Source organism: Carcharhinus amblyrhynchos, chromosome 6 (genome assembly GCF_965287045.1).
Source record: "Carcharhinus amblyrhynchos chromosome 6, sCarAmb.v2.hapA, whole genome shotgun sequence".
In the NCBI taxonomy this organism is placed as follows: Eukaryota; Metazoa; Chordata; class Chondrichthyes; order Carcharhiniformes; family Carcharhinidae; genus Carcharhinus; species Carcharhinus amblyrhynchos.
This window is the reverse complement of record NC_137329.1, coordinates 80477879-80493910: the sequence shown is the minus strand read 5'-3', so window position 1 is coordinate 80493910 and position 16032 is coordinate 80477879. Positions and strand designations below refer to the sequence as shown.

The window sequence follows — 16032 nt, the reverse complement described above, 5'->3', positions numbered from 1 at the left end:
CTGACACAAAGAGGCTATTTAGCATGGCCAACCCACCTAACCCGCACTTCCTTGGACTGTGGAAGGAAACCAGAGCACCTGATGAAAACCCACGCAGACATGGGGAGAATGTCCAAACTCCACACAGTGACCCAAACCAGGTATTGAACCCAGGTGCCTGGCACTGTGAGGCAGCACTGTGCCACTTTGCCTCCATTAATTAGCGTTTTTGAGGAGTTAACAAGGAGGATCTTTGAGAGAAGGACATGTGATTGGATTTTAACATAGCTTTTGACGGGATCCCCATATAGGAGACGGGCTAGAAAAGGAAGAGCCTAGTTGAATCCAAAATTCACAATAGCAGGAAGCAAAACACAATGGTCACTGGGTGTTGTTGCAGCTGAAAGGCCATTTCCACTGAAGTCACACAGGGCATTGTACTGGGTCCTTGCTATTTGTGGATACATGTCAATGATTAGAATTAAATGTAGATGGTGTGACTAAAAGTTTGCAGATGAGGCAATGGTAGTGGAAAAGAAAGTTGAAAAACTGCAGCAATTTATCAATAGACTGGATAAGTAGAAAATAAAGTGACAAATGCAATTCAATCTGGAGACTGGAAGGAGAAAATTCAATTGGGGAGGGCAAACAAAGTAGGGGAATAGACAATAAAAGGTAAGATACTGAAACAGGGAGACCTTGGAGTGCATGTGCAGTTTTTCCTCAAGGTAATATGACAAATCAATATGTTAAGAGGGCCTATGGAATGTGAACATAAGAACATAAGAAATAGGAGCAGGAGTAGGCCATCTAGCCCTCCGAGCCTGCCCCGTCATTCAATAAGATCATGGCTGATCTGAAGTGGCTCAGTTCCACTTTCCCGCCTTCTCTCCATAACCCTTAATCCCCTTGCCTATCAAATACTTTCCTTTAATAAACAATAAGAGCAGGGACGTTATGCAAGAACTGTATAAAACACCAGTTGGATCACAACTACATTACTATGTACATTTCCAAGCACCACTTTACAGGAAGGGTGCAATCCACAAGAGAGTATACAAAGACCTTTTATACTAATGTGGCCAGGATTGGGAAATGTTAGCTATGAGAAAAGATTGAATATGCTGGGATTGCTTTATTTGGAACAGAGATGGTTGTGATTCATAAGATATGGAGAAATATAGAGAATAGTTCGGAAGGACTTAATTCCTTCAGCAGAGATCAATAATCAGGAGTCGCAGATTGACAGAAGGCTTAAGAGGAAAATTTCTTTTACCCGGAGGATGGAGGGGGTCTGGAACTCACTGTCTGAAAGGATAGTAGAGATAGAAACTCTCACTGCATTTAATGCAATATTAAATATATGGACAGAAATTACGCTAATTCCAAGATTATGGGCCAGTTGGCATTAGGCTGGATAGCACTATTTAGCCAGTAAAGAAACAATGGACTGAAGAGCCTCTTTCTGTACCATTCCTACAACTCTCCAGTCCTAAAGTAATGAATTTCACCAATGGGGATAACAGAATGCAGTTGACTATCTAATCTCATAGGCACAATCATGTCAATTAGATTAATTAGGTTGCAGGGCACATTTGAAAGTGCCCAAGGGTGCAGCATACAGTTATCTCAAGTTACTTATCTCTCTTGTCAGCCGCAGGAGAACTTAGTTCAGTCACCTTTCAGGAAAATGGTCATTCGGAAACAAGTTAGAAGAGAGCCAGGAGGTGGTTTACAAGGGGAGATTGAGAACCTTGAGGCTTTCATTCATGAAAAGCAAATATTCTGCAGTGATGAAAAAGAGGAGTTTAAATAAACTAATGTTAGGATCCAGAACCACACCTCAAGATACATTAGGAAGCTCGACTACACCAAAGAGATTTGCTAGACTGTTACCAAGGTTAAGGGGCTTCGCTTACATGGAAAGACTGGGGAAAATGAGGTGTTGTCCTTGGAGCAGAGGATAAATAAGAAGAAGCTATTTCCAATGTCAGTAGCATGGGTAACAGAGAACACAGAGTCTGGGTGATGGGCGAAAGAACCAAAGATGATGGGACATTTTCTGGCCTCCCTGTAGCAGGAAGTGGCATGATGTGCGCCAGTGGCAGAACCTTCTGGTCACTGACAATGGGGTTTCCCATTGATTGCACCACACACCACCGGGATCCCACAGCAGTGCAGCACTGTCAGCAAGACCAGAAGATCGCGACATCATGAACAGCCGGAAAATTCCAGCCAATCTAGGGAAAGAAATTGCAATAGGCCTTTGTACATTCTCCATTGTGATTGCATCCTTCCTGTAAAGTGGTGCTTGGAAGCGTACATAGTATTGTAGTTGTTATCCAACTGGCGTTTTATACAGTTCTTGCATAACTTCTCTGCTCTTATTATCTATTAAAAGAAAGCATTCCATATGCCCTGTTACTAAACTGATTTGTCCTATTACCCTGAGGAATCAATGCATATGCACTCCAAGGTCCCTCTGCTCATCTTCATGTTTCAATACCTTACCACATCATGTCCATTCCCCTGCCTTGTTTGCCCTCGCCTCCCAATCGCATTCCCGGATGAATTGCTATGATTTGAAAGGTTGTTGGAAGTGGAATAAATATTTGTTTCCAGAATGGAATTGGATGGCTATCTGAAGGGAAACATTTTCTAGGCCTGCAGGGCAAAAACAGGGAAGCAGGACTAATTGCAATGTTGAACTAAAGAACCAGCATGGGCACAATAGGCTGATGGCTCTCCTTATATTTGGTAAAATTCTCTCTGGCCTGAAGTTTATAGCTCATCCCATTGGTGGGACTTTCCAGTTCTGCCAAAGTCAATGGACCATCACATTTTATGGACTACCCCACCATTGTGACGGGGCTGTAAAATTCCATCCAAGAGTCGACCTTCCCCACTTTATCATCCACCCCTTTTAGCAATGTCATTGCAATCGACCAGTGGGATTTTTTCCTGAAAACATCACCACTTACTACCTCCAAGTTAAAATGTATAATTTTTTTCTAAAACTGCTGCTATCCTCTTTGCATATCACCATCAAGAAAAATTTGGAACCATTTGCTTTCATTTTACTGAACAATATAAATTTATTTTTTCTAGTTTCAATGCATTACGAGCAGCTGAGAAAGCTCAGTAGTTAAAGTCATGGACATTTTCCCCTGCCTAAAGGCCAAACGTCTTAAACCATGAAAACTGTTAAGGCCAGCAAACTAAACAATTGAGATAATAAAGCAGTCACAACAATGGAGCATTTCTTTGTTTATGAAGATGGTTCTCTATGTTAGATAAAAGCTTCATACTGATTTCAGCAAATGTCCATTTTCACAACTAAATTTATTTTTGCTTTAGTTAATGGACGCTCTTTCTGTTTGCACTGAAGGCTTAAAGGGGTTCAAGTTGGAACTTCCATTGCTTATATTTTTTATAGACAATCTAGAGAACAGAATATCAAGTCAAATTCAAAGCACTAGTCAATTAAGTTAGCCAATGTGTATTAACCTAATGGGATCTGGATGGGCTTCTCTGGTCCTGCAATATCAATACAGTGATTATTGTAACAGGTTCAAAAATGGATAGTTTGCAGTGAGTGCCTCACTCCTGACCTCAGCGATTTCTCTATGAGTGGTATGTTTTGTCTGTACAGTGCACAAGAAACAATACTTCTTTACATATGACAATAATAAATCAAATCAAATCAAATCAAGTCAAATCCATACCTCCACAACACATTGGGTGGGATTTTGCAGCCCTTTCTGCCAGTGGGAACCTGGTCCTACTGAAGACAACCATCCCTGCACACCTACCACCCGCAGAGGGTGCCCTGGAAGCGGGTCGAACGGGTCACGCAAAATCTGCATAGACTTCCACCAGCAGCCAATGGCGAGCCATCTCCGCTGCAAAGAAACATGCCAGAGGGAGGGCCGGAATATCCCAACCAATGTGAAGCAACTTCATGTCAGATAATGGTGGCACAGTGGTTAGCACTGGTGCTTCACAGCACCAGGAACCTGAGTTCGATTCCCAGCTTCGGTCACTGTCTGTGCAAAGTCTGCATGTTCTCCCTGTGTCTGCGTGGGTTTCCTCTGTGTGCTCCGGTTTCTTCCAACAATCCAAAAGACATGCTGGTTAAGTGCATTGACAATGCTAAATTCTCCCTCAGTGTACCCAAACAGGCACTGGAGTGTGACAACACAGTAACTTCATTGCCGTGTTAATGTAAGCCTACTTGTGACACTAATAAATAAATTTAAATTTTACATGTAACTGCCGGGGACAATGCAAACACAGGAACTTTGAACATGCCGGTCAATGTTACATAATTGCCACGCGTAATTTACACCAAAAGCACAATCTAAAACAGCCTGCTCACCCAAACAGATTTTACCCTTAATAAATAAATTCCCTTACCTGTGCACTTCTTGACCTTGCTATTTCTTTTCCCATGCCAGCTTAATTTACAGTTGAAGTTCTCCTCCCAAAACTCTGCAAACCAGACATTCCTTCTGTTGTTCTCCAACGTACGGCTTCTGAAGTATCTATCAAAGCCTGAGGAAAAAGCAAAATGGTCAGCTCTGCCAAACAGTGGGCAACGCATAATTCCTTCTGAACCATCTGCATTTCCTGATCTAAGTCGATAAAATGATGGGTTGGCAGCACTGTCACTTATTTCCCTTCTGGGGCTTTTAATATGTTTGATCTTTTTTTAAGTCTTAAAATTTATACCACTAGCAATGTAGCTAACTTTGGATAAGAAAATACAGGAAAACTTATCACCGGTGTCCTGAGCTTTGACAGTCTGCAGTGTAAATAAATTAATGTGGTTCGTAGCCAATTTCCCTCAACACTGATCTTTTCACCTCTGGAAGGAAATATTACAGGGTTTGGCACTTTCTGCTCAGCTTGGTTTCGAGTCATGAATTTCAATCAAAGCACAGGAAAATAAGCACTGAAGATGATTCCCATTAGGAGCCAGCATCTCAGGTGATCCTACCTTCAATCGAGGCTCTCTTAGGGAGGATGGTGACGGCCCCTTCGGCGACCTCTTCCTGTTGGTGTACTGGCGCGACCTTTGAACCCCAGCTGTCAGAGCCCACCCAGAGGAAGTGCTTCGTCTGATTGGATCTCTTGGCGGCCTCCAGTAAGCGGCTGTGGATAAAAGTGGGGGATGTGGGTGGGGGTCAACCATGAAACTTTAGCTTGTGCTTGGAATTAATAGCAACCGTTTCTAATTCATAAATCATAGAATCCCTGCATTGTAAAAGGAGGCCATTAAGCCCGCAGCAACAATAATCCCACCCAGACCCCGTAACCCCACATATTTACCTGCTCATCCTGCTGACACTGAGGGGCAATTTAGCACAGCCAATCCACCTCTAACCAGTACATTTTTGGACTGTGGGAGGAAACCAGAGGCAACCCAGGCAGACACAGGGGGAATGTGCAGACTCCACACAGACAGTGGCCCAAGATCAGAATTGAACCTGGATCCCCGGCGCTGTGAAGCAGCGCTGCTAACCGCTGTGTCACTGTGCCATCCCGGCTCATTCATTCCTCCCACCAGGCATTAAAAAGGCAAAAGTGCAACCCATTTAACCAATCATTTTGACAGCCCAATACATAAAAAGAAAACAGCAGAGACACCTGCTTGAAGCCTGCATTCGTGCCACAGGAAATGGTCACCTAATCTGATCTAAGTCATTCCAACTGTCGTGTTCACTTTGTCATTTTCCCCCACCTCAGCGGTTGGTTTCTGATCTATTGCATTTGCAGGCTTCAGAAAACCAGCTCTATTTCCCAAAGGATCAAGGCAGCAGCCTGAAGTGTAATTGCATTAGAACTCCCCGTGCACCTCAGAGGAATTTGCAGCCATTACAAATCATTGTTTTGAACAGCTTTATTCATTAGCACTGTTTCTGTGAACTAAGCTCCGGCTGAAATCCTGAACTATCCCTTTTATCAGAATCGAAACTGGCCTCAATTTGAACGAGCGCTTAGGTTCCCCAGAGGCCTGAAGGGAACACAATTTCAACTTTAACAAAAAAAACAGCAATACGCACCTGATGTCATCTTCGTTAGCAAATATAATTATTCCACGAGCATTGGGGGTTTCCAGCAAGCGTTTGATGATTTTATCAAATTCACCTGGTTTCGGCTCTCGAGGGATTTTCAGTGACTGCGCAATGCAAACCCTACCTAAGGGGAAGAATATCACCACGTTACTAACTAAACAATCAACTACTATAGTATTAACATATTCTTGTGCCTTCTAATCTAGTTTGGCCTGTTTTGATTGTGGGTGACACTGAGCTGCTCCAGTATCAGCAATAAAAAGCAATGGTCCCCATAAGGGCACTGCGAGTATAAGAAAATAAGCAGAATCCAATTAAACTAAGGGTGGGGGTGGTTTTCCCAGCCCGCTGTGCTGCTCTAGCAGCGCAATGGGCTGGGAGACAGCAGTGGAGGCCGTTTGCTGGGCTTCAAGCCTGGTGCCACAGCCTCCACGGGTCTCCAGAGTCAGGATTTGGGCATCGTCAGCTCCATGCTGAAAATATTAAAACAGGCATTTCCCTATCATTAGCAGGCCCGGGACTGAAATCTCCAGGCCCACTAGCCTCTCCACCTCCCCAGCTACCCAGCACCCCCCCACCACACTCCCCCAAGCTGGAAATGGTTCACTCCAGCGGTTTACAACAGCTCCCTACAACAGCTGGCAGCCCAATTCCACTGGAGCGAAGGGAGGCCATTGAGGCCCCACCAGGAGGTCGAGGGTAAAAGGGGATGTGCCCCTGGGCATTGCCAGTCTGGCATTACAAGCCTGGCCTCCTGGCACTGCCCAAGAGACACTTCAGGGTCAGAAGAGGGTGGGGCCTATTGGGCAACAGGGCCTCCGGTGGGGGGGCAGTTTCAGAAGGGTTTGGGGATCCTGCTGCCATTCTGCAGTCAGAATCAGTGGCAGCGGGAAGTAAGTAGCTGATTGGGACTAGCCATCAGGGTGGGGTGACATCAGGAGTGACCCAGAGACGTTTGGGAGACCAGCAATTGGGGGTTGGGGGAGTCAGAGGGGCAGAGATGTGAGGTCATGGGGCTGGCCAGTGATCAGGAGGCTAGCAGTGAGGGGCACATACTCCGATCTCTGCTCTGACAGCTTGATGCCTGTGTGCAATGGCCTGCTCAGCGCTATGCTGTTGACATCTACCTTGGCCTGTTTTGATTGTGGTTGACACTTTCAGTGAATTTCAGTGTGAATCTTGCTAGGGCACTCTGTGATGCACAGAGTTTGGGAAATTCTGCACTTAGAATGTTTTTGGGAGATTCACTCCCGAAGTATTTCAATTAAGAAACAAAGCCAAAAGTGGCTATGAGATTGTTAACAATATGATTATAGGGTAAAGAAAATACATTGTAACCTGATTGGCCCACTGGAAGCAAATGTCTAATAAACACCATATGGATTCTCTCCAAGACCATCCAGGGATGGACAATGCCACAGGAGAGAGGCAGAGTTGACCATTCTCCATCGATGGACTCTGCCCAAACTGGGGCCTGTAAAATGTTCCTTGTCAAGGGCCAGGAGGAGACCCATGGGAAGGTCAGCTCGCCCACTATTCCACCTTAGAAACAAATGATGCAACTTGTATCAGTTATGGCTCTGTTGATAGCATTCTTGCCTCTGAGTCAGAAGGTTATATGTTCAAATCCCACTTCAGAATTTGAACCACACATATTGAGGCTGCCGGTTCAGTGCATCACTGAGAGATTGCTTGCACTGTAGGAGGTGCTGTCATTTTCCTGAGATGTTAAATTGAGGTCCCATCTGCCCTCTCTGTGGACATAAAAGATTCTATCACTCCACTGCAGAGAAGAACAGAGGCGTTATACCTCCTCCCCTGGTTAATATTAAGCGCTCAATAACAAAATGCAATGATCTGGTTCCTATCATATTGCTGTCTGTGGGATATTGCTGTGTGAATTGGCAGGTGAGTCTCCAACATTACTACACTTCAAAGTACTTCATCATCTGCAAAGTGCATTGAGATGTTTGCTGGTAATGAAAATGCTAAGCAAATGTAATTTTTTTCTTTCAATTCCATCCCTTTCACACCAAGTAATCAAAGATCAGAAATTAGATCAGAGGCTTGAGGGGTAGATATTTTAAATAACTGAACAGGAGCTGCAACCTCCTTTCTTCAAGCCATATGAGGGACATGTGGCTTGAGAATCTATGAATGTCTCTCAAAAGGGATTGCATAAGAGTTCTTCCTGCAACAATCTTCACCCGAGATGCCCAATGCTCCAGAGATAATCACAGTATAAGAGCTGCATGCACACAAACATATAAACTAGCAGCAGGAGTAGGCCATTCAGCCCTTCCAACCGATTCCTCCATTCAATGTGATCATGGCGCATCTGACTGTGACCCCAATTTCACAGTTCCATCTACCCCCAGTAACCTTTCACCCCCTTGTTAGTCAAGAATGTATCAAATTCTGCCTTAAACATATTCAAATACTCTGCGTCCACCACCTTTTGAGGAAGAGAGTTCCAAAGATTCACAATCCTCTCAGAGAAAAGATTTTCCCTAATCTCTGTCCTAAATGAATGACCCCTTATCTTTGAACAGTACCCCCGGCACTTGATTCTCCAACAAGTGCAAACATCCTCTCCATAGCCACCCTGTCATCACCCCTCCAGATTTTATTGGTTTCAATCAAGTCACTTCTTACTCTTCTAAACTCCAGCAGATACAAGCCTAGCCTGTCCAACCATTCCTCATAAGACAACTTGCCCAATCCAGGTATTATTTTAGTAAACCTTCTCTGAACTACTTTCAACCCATTTGCACATTTCTTTAAATAAGGAGACTAATAATATTTTAATCTTCATGGTACTCCAGGAGTGATCTCATCAATGTCCTGTATAACTGAAGAATAAGCTCCCTACTTTTGTAATCAACTCCCTTATAATAAATGATAATGTTTTATTAGCTTTCCTAATTACTTGCTGTAGCTACATACTTCCCTTTTGCAATTCATGCACTAAGACACATAGATCCCTCTGAACCCGAAGACCCATTTATACCTACTCTCTGTTTTTTGTTGGATTGCCAATCTTTTAGCTATGCTAATAAGTTATCCCTTACATAAGTACATAAGAAATAGGAGCAGGAGTAGGCCATCTAGCCCTTCGAGCCTGCCCCGCCATTCAATAAGATCATGGCTGATCTGTCGTGGCTCAGTTCCACATTCCCGCCCTCTCCCCATAACCCTTAATCCCCTCGCTTATCAAAAACCCATCAACCCGCGTCTTAAAAATATTTAGCGAGGCAGCCTCCACCACCTCAACAGGCAGAGAATTCCAGAGATTCACCACCCTTTGAGTGAAGAAGTTCCTCCTCAACTCCGTTCTAAACCGCCCCCCCCTTTATCTCGAGGCTGTGCCCCCTAGTCCTACTGTCCTTTCTGAGCGGAAAGACTCTCTCCATCTCTATCCTATCCATCCCATTCATCATCTTATACATCTCAATGAGATCTCCCCTCATTCTTCTAAACTCTAACGAGTACAAGCCTAGTTTATTCAGCCTCTCCTCATAGCTCAACCCCCTCAACTCCGGTATCAGCCTAGTAAACCTCCTCTGCACTCCCTCCAAGGCCAAAATATCCTTGCGTAAGTACGGCGACCAAAACTGCACGCAGTACACCAGCTGCAGCCTCACCAATGCCCTATACAGCTGCAGCAAGACCTCCCTACTTTTATATTCAATCCCCCTTGCTATGAAGGCCAGCATCCCATTAGCCTTCCTGACCACCTGCTGCACCTGCAGGCTGGGTTTTTGCGACTCGTGCACAAGGACCCCAAGGTCCCTCGGCACTGTCGCCTGCTGCAGTTTTTCGCCACGTAAGAAATAGTCCTTCCTACCATTATTCCTACCAAAGTGGACCACCTCGCACTTGCCAACATTAAATTCCATTTGCCATTTCCTGGCCCATTCGCCCAGCCTATCTAGATCCTTCTGCAGACTCTCCACACCCTCCGCGCAATTTGCCGTTCCACCACCATAGGTTTTTATTTTATGCAATAATCTTTGATGTGGCACCTTATCAAATGCTTCTGGAAATCTAAATACAGTACATCAACCGTTTCCCCTTTAGCTACAGCACATGTTAATTCTTCAAACAACTCTAATAAATAGGTTAAACATGATCCACAAAACCATGTTGATTCTGCCTGATTACTTTGTATTGTTCCAAGTGCCTTGCTATAACATCTTAATAATAATAACTTCTTACATTTCCCTATGACAGATGTTAAGCTAACTGGTCTGTAGTTTCCTGCTTTCTGTCTCCCTCCCTCTTTGGATAAAGGAGTAACTATTTCCCAATCTAATGGAACCTACCCCAAATCTTGGGAAGTTTGGAAAATTGTAAACAACGCATCAACTATCTCATTAGCTACTTCTTTTAAGAGCCTCAAATGAAGTCCAGAGATTTGTCAGTCTGCATCTCTTGAAATTTTCTCAGTACCACTTTCATAGTGTTTGTAATTTTCCCCAGTTCCTCTATCCCTTCATGTTTCCCGGTTTACAGCTTTTTCAGGGATGTTCCTGTATCATCTATATTGGAGACCAATATAAAGTATCTGTTCAATTCATCTACCATCTCCTTGTTTTGCATTATTAATATCCCAGACTTGTTTATTATAAGACCAACATTCAATTTGCTAATTCTTTTCTTTTCAAAATGTCAATAGAAACTCTTACTACGTCTTTGTATTTTTAGCCATCTTTCTCTCACACTCTAATTTATTCTTCCTTATCAATATTTTGGTCATTCTTTGCTTTGTTTTTTATACGCTTTCCAATCTTCTAACCTGTCATGTATCTTTACACAATCATATGCTTTTTCTTTAAGTCTGATATTATCTTCATTTTTTTTAGTTAACCACAGATGATGGGACCTCCCCTTAGAATTTTTCTGAGATAACTCAAAATGAATACTGTTCTCCAAAGAGCGTACTTGATCTACTTCTACTGAAAGGAGGGATAGGGCCAGGAACACATTTTTAGCTGCAGAGATCAGAATTCAGCATCCAAAATGTATTTCAGCTTCAATTAAGAGTGACGTCCTAATTGCATCAGTGTGACATCTCAACAGCTTGGCTTTGGTCTCACTTCACACCACTGACCTAACTACACTGAGGCTGCAGTCATCTGTTGTCAGAGCTCTACTGCCATAATTCTTAAGTCAAAGTAAACACAGATGCAGTATTGAAATGCTGGATCAAACCACCCTCCCTCATATCCTGTTCTGTTTGTGTTGACTTGGTGAAGATTGGGAACTCGGTGAAATATTAAGAAAGATGTCACATTCATATAGCACCTTTCACCACCTCAGGCTGTCCAGAGGCAGTTTGTAGCCAATGCAGTACTTCTGAAGTGTGGTCACTGCTGTAATATAAAATAAAAGAGCAGCCAGTTTTCACACAGTCATATCCCTTATGCAGAAATATTTTATGGCTGACTGGTATTGGTTGACGGATAGATATTGGCCAAGACACCAGGGAGAGATCTCCTGTTCTCCTTCAAGTTGTGCTAATGGCATCTTTTATATTCATGTCAATTTAACATCTCATGCAAGGCTGCACCTCTGTATATCAGAATGGATTTTGTGTTCAAATCTCCAGAGAATTCACAACCTTTCTGATACTTAGGCGATAACAGCTGAACCATGGCAACTCTGCTCCCTTACAATTAGCAATAAATTTAGAGTACTATTGTGATGTGGATTTGCATCACTGGGAACAGTGAAGAAAAACAATCTCCACTGTATCAGTGTGTCTTTCCCAAGCTTCATCTGCTTACTTCTTACAATTTTCCTTGGAAGGATTGGCCAGTGTGGGTCAAATATGAAAGTATTTTTTATATAATGGATTTATAAACTGATTCAAAACTCAATTTGCAATCATTTGACGACTCCCGTTAATTAAATTTTCCTTGGCTTGATCCAAAACCTTGTTTCGGAGATGAAAGGCCAGTGTTCTAATAAACCCAGCTACCCAATCCTTCCATTGACATATTGCAGATTCAATTAATTAAACATTGATTCTAAGATATGGTGTTTACAGGAACAAGATTACATTGGCATTGCAATGGCTGGAAGATGTCAGCACCACTGTTGTTATGGATTTTGGCCTCAATAATGAATTGGTTATGGAGATCTTATCTTAGTCAAGCCAACGGGTGAGCTTTTACAGTTTGTTCGGGTGAGAGGAGAAACTGTCGTTCTGTTAATCTTATTCGCACCAAATATTTCTGCTGCAATAATCTGGCTATTGAAATGTCATGGATCTGAAACATTAACTGTTTCTCTCCCCACAGGTGCTGCCAGATCTGTGGCATTCTCTGTTTTTATTTCCGATCTCCACAGTATTTTGCTTTTGCGTTGTGGCCACTAATCTGCTGCGTCATTACATTATCAATCAGTTCACAGCATGTTTATTTCTTTAATTAATTAAGGAGCTCAAATCAGAGGCTATGGTTGGAATTTTCCTGAAGATTCTCTGAATCTCCCAGCGTAACCACTGGAAGCCGTAGAGACACAAATTAAGCAGTCATTATCACTGACGATAGAAAGATCTCTGAAGATATTAAGTAGCAGCATGGAAGAATAAGCTTTAAAAATATTGCTTGGGCATAGACAAAATGTTATTTATAGAAGAGAATAAATTTTTCTGCTGAAATGACCAAAGCCTCAATCTCAGTACCTTCTGTACCAACTCTATCCCTCTCCCAGCTTTAGCTCATATCAAACCAGACAGCTCACAACCAGGTACCCCAATTGATGCCGAATTGTGGTTTTAGCCTCATATCTTTTCAGTCATAAAGATCACCTACTTCCCATCCGTCCCTACCCCAGATTCATCCCATCCGCTGCTGAAATCCTTATCCACACTTTGGTCACCTCTAAGTTTGCTCATGCCAATACAAATCTGGCTCCCGCATTCCCCCACCCGCATCCCACCCTCTGTCACCCACAACTCTGCCGTCTCTAATCCCATTGACACACTGACTCATTAGCCCTATTCTGACTCGTGCTTTGCCACCATTTTAAAATTCCCATCTTTATATTAAATCCCTCCACATCCTTACAACTCATTATTTTTATAATTATCTCCCACCATACAACTTTTCTGACTCCAGAATTAAGTGCAATCTCCCTATTTGGCTTCATCATTGGAACTGCATTTTCAACTGGCGGGGCACTGTATGCTGCACTCAACCTTTGTGCCTCCCTCTCTTTTGCTGAAAAAGCCTCCATTAAATTCATCTCCTTTGAACAAGCCTTTGGTCACCCCCTCCTAAATTTTGTTGGCTCAGAATTCATTTTCTTTCCCACTGCCCAATTCTGCAGGATATTTTCTCATGCTAAAGACACCCAATAAATTCTGATTGCCATTATCCTCATCGTCTTACTTAGCTTCCTGGGCCTGTGTACTATCCATAGATGGCAGCAGAGAGGATGATCTAACAAACCTACATCCAGACTTCCACTGATATTACACTGCACTCGGTAGCAAGAAGCACAGGGTGCAAGCCATGTGACAAAAGTCTTCTCCAAAGTTACCCCCTACCTAGACAAGACTGCCACAGAAATTGACTGTCTTTTTATGGAAATTCCTTCATCCATTTGAGTACAAGAACAGAACAAGGGAAAGGTAAACATGAAGTACAGTTGTCGTGCAGATCACAGGCTGAAAAGATACTTGAACTCCCTTGACTGTAGCAGGAGACAACCATCTTAGGCAGACAATGTATGTTTTGGATTATCTGACCTCCAATACATGAAAAGACAATTCAGACGCTTTTGATCAATGCCTTTGACTTCCTGCGTGCTGATACAATAACACTGTATGAGTATCACATCCAGAGAAGAAACGAATAACACTCATATGCCAGCAGTGAAGGTCAAACTCCTTGAATCAGATCGTACATTCTTTGTGTAAAAATTACAAAGCAGAAGAGAACCAGTGTCTAATTTCCAGAGTGGTGCCATTTACATGCTCCATTAATAAAATCAGAACAGTTTTGAAGGGGAAAAAATGTGCAACAGGGAACTGATTTTCTCTCACAGTGGCAAACCGCCAGGCTAGCATGGGTTCCCACAAGATGCCAGCTCCTGGGAACCAGACTCTGGAACCAGAGCGGCAGCCAGTATCATGGGGAATCTCTGGGTAAAATATGAGTTTCACCTCAGATTTCAAAAGTGGAGAAGACTAGGGTTGGGATTTTGCACTCCACATTCGCATTGGGCATGAATGTTAATGGGAGTGTACAAAATCTCGCAAGAGATCCTAAACGTTCAATATTGGGAACGCCATTAGAATAAATTTAAACCTAATTATTAGGACTCTACACATGATAACCAGCGCTCTCCCCCTGTTAATTATCCACTCACATCAGCATGAGGGCACTGCCCCAGGTACTACAGTGCATGGTGCATGGGCAGTGCCAGGGTGATGTTGCATTGTGTGAGGTGCATGGTATAGCGCATGGGGCAAGGTGGGGGGGTAGTAGTTGCATGGCGGATGCTGGTTTAACTTTTTTTAATAGAATCCCTACAGTGCAGAAAGAGGCCATTTGGCCCATCATATCTGCACTGACAACAATCCCACAACGATCCCTGTAACCCTACCTATTTAGTCACCCTGACACTAAAGGTCAATTTAGCATGGCCAATCAATCTAACCTGCACACCTTTGGAGTGTGGGAGGAAACCGGAGCACTTGGAGGAAACCCACGCAGACATGGGGAGAATGTGCAAACTCCACACAGACAGTTACCCGAGACCGGAATTGAACTCGGATCCCTGGCGCTGTGAGGCAGCAGTACTAACCATTGTGTTACAGTGCCACCCTAATTGAATCGGGGCAGCCATTAAAAAGGATGCCCTGATCTTCAAAAACTAAGCCGCTTGTATGACATTGTGGGACCCATCCCTTGGGTATTTTATTCTATCAGGCGAACGATATGGCAGAGAAAGCTGCCACTGGGGCCAACAGTTTCAGCATCAGTTTTCCCACCCACGGCGACACCCTGCAGGAAAATGGAAAAGTTCTGCCTCAGGTTATTATTTTGTACAGACTGGTTTTCAAAGAGAACCGTTGGATCAAATAAGATAAATACAATCCTACTTCATTATTTGATTCCAGATAACTTTTTTGCTGATTTATCAATATAACCATCGGCTCAACCTTCTTGTCTGGCCACATCTGGTGTTAGACAAGTCAAGCTTTAATGAGGAGCAGAAAGGAAGAGCGAGATTGTATTCTTGCCCTGTATTCAGCACTACGCTGTCAAGAAAAGCAAACAACAGATCAGCAAAAGTGATGACATTGCCATAAATTTATAAATCAATTCTAACCATAGGCGTCTTTGCATTAGAAACAATGCAGTTTATGTCAAGCGTTTGGCTTTAACGTCACTCAAAGGTAAACAACGTATCCTTTTTTTGTTCCCACAAAAGTGGAGTCCTAAATTTAATTGCTAAAATAATAAAAGCAAATTATAGCGGATGCTGGAACCTGAAACCAAAAGAGAAAACGCTGGAAAATCTCAGCAGGTCTGGCAGCGTCTGTGAGCAGAGAAAGAGCTGATGTTTTGAGTCCAGATGAACCTTTGTCAAAGCTCAATTTGTCAAAGCAGCAATTTAATTGCTATTGAGTCTCCATTTCAAATTAATAGTGCAGTGCTGGACTGCCTTGGGGTAAGTTTTTTTTAAGTTTATTTATTTGTGTCACAAGTGGGCCTACATTAACACTGCAATGGAGTTACTGTGACAATCCCCTTGTTGCCACACTCTGGTGCCTGTTCGGGTACACTGAGGGAGAATTTAGCATGGCCAATGCACCTAACCAGCATGTCTTTCAGATTGGGGGAGGAAACCAGTGCACCCGGAGGAAACCCACGCAGACATGGGGAGAATGAGAGGCTTTGCACAGACATTGACCCAAGCCGAGAATTGAACCCTGGTCCCTGAACTGGGAGGCAGC

General features: G+C 43.2%; 1 protein-coding gene across 1 annotated transcript in view; it reads right to left on the bottom strand.

Moving 5' to 3' along the window:
• Positions 1-16032, bottom strand: part of grm8a (glutamate receptor, metabotropic 8a) — a 389882-nt gene that overhangs the window by 163202 nt on the left and 210648 nt on the right. Inside the window, exons 3-5 of the mRNA XM_080190782.1 lie at positions 6045-6180; positions 4979-5133; positions 4396-4533 (exon numbers count right to left, since the gene is read on the bottom strand). Of these exons, the coding sequence (XP_080046908.1) occupies positions 4396-4533; positions 4979-5133; positions 6045-6180 (429 nt within the window). The remainder of the gene's footprint in view (positions 1-4395; positions 4534-4978; positions 5134-6044; positions 6181-16032) is intronic.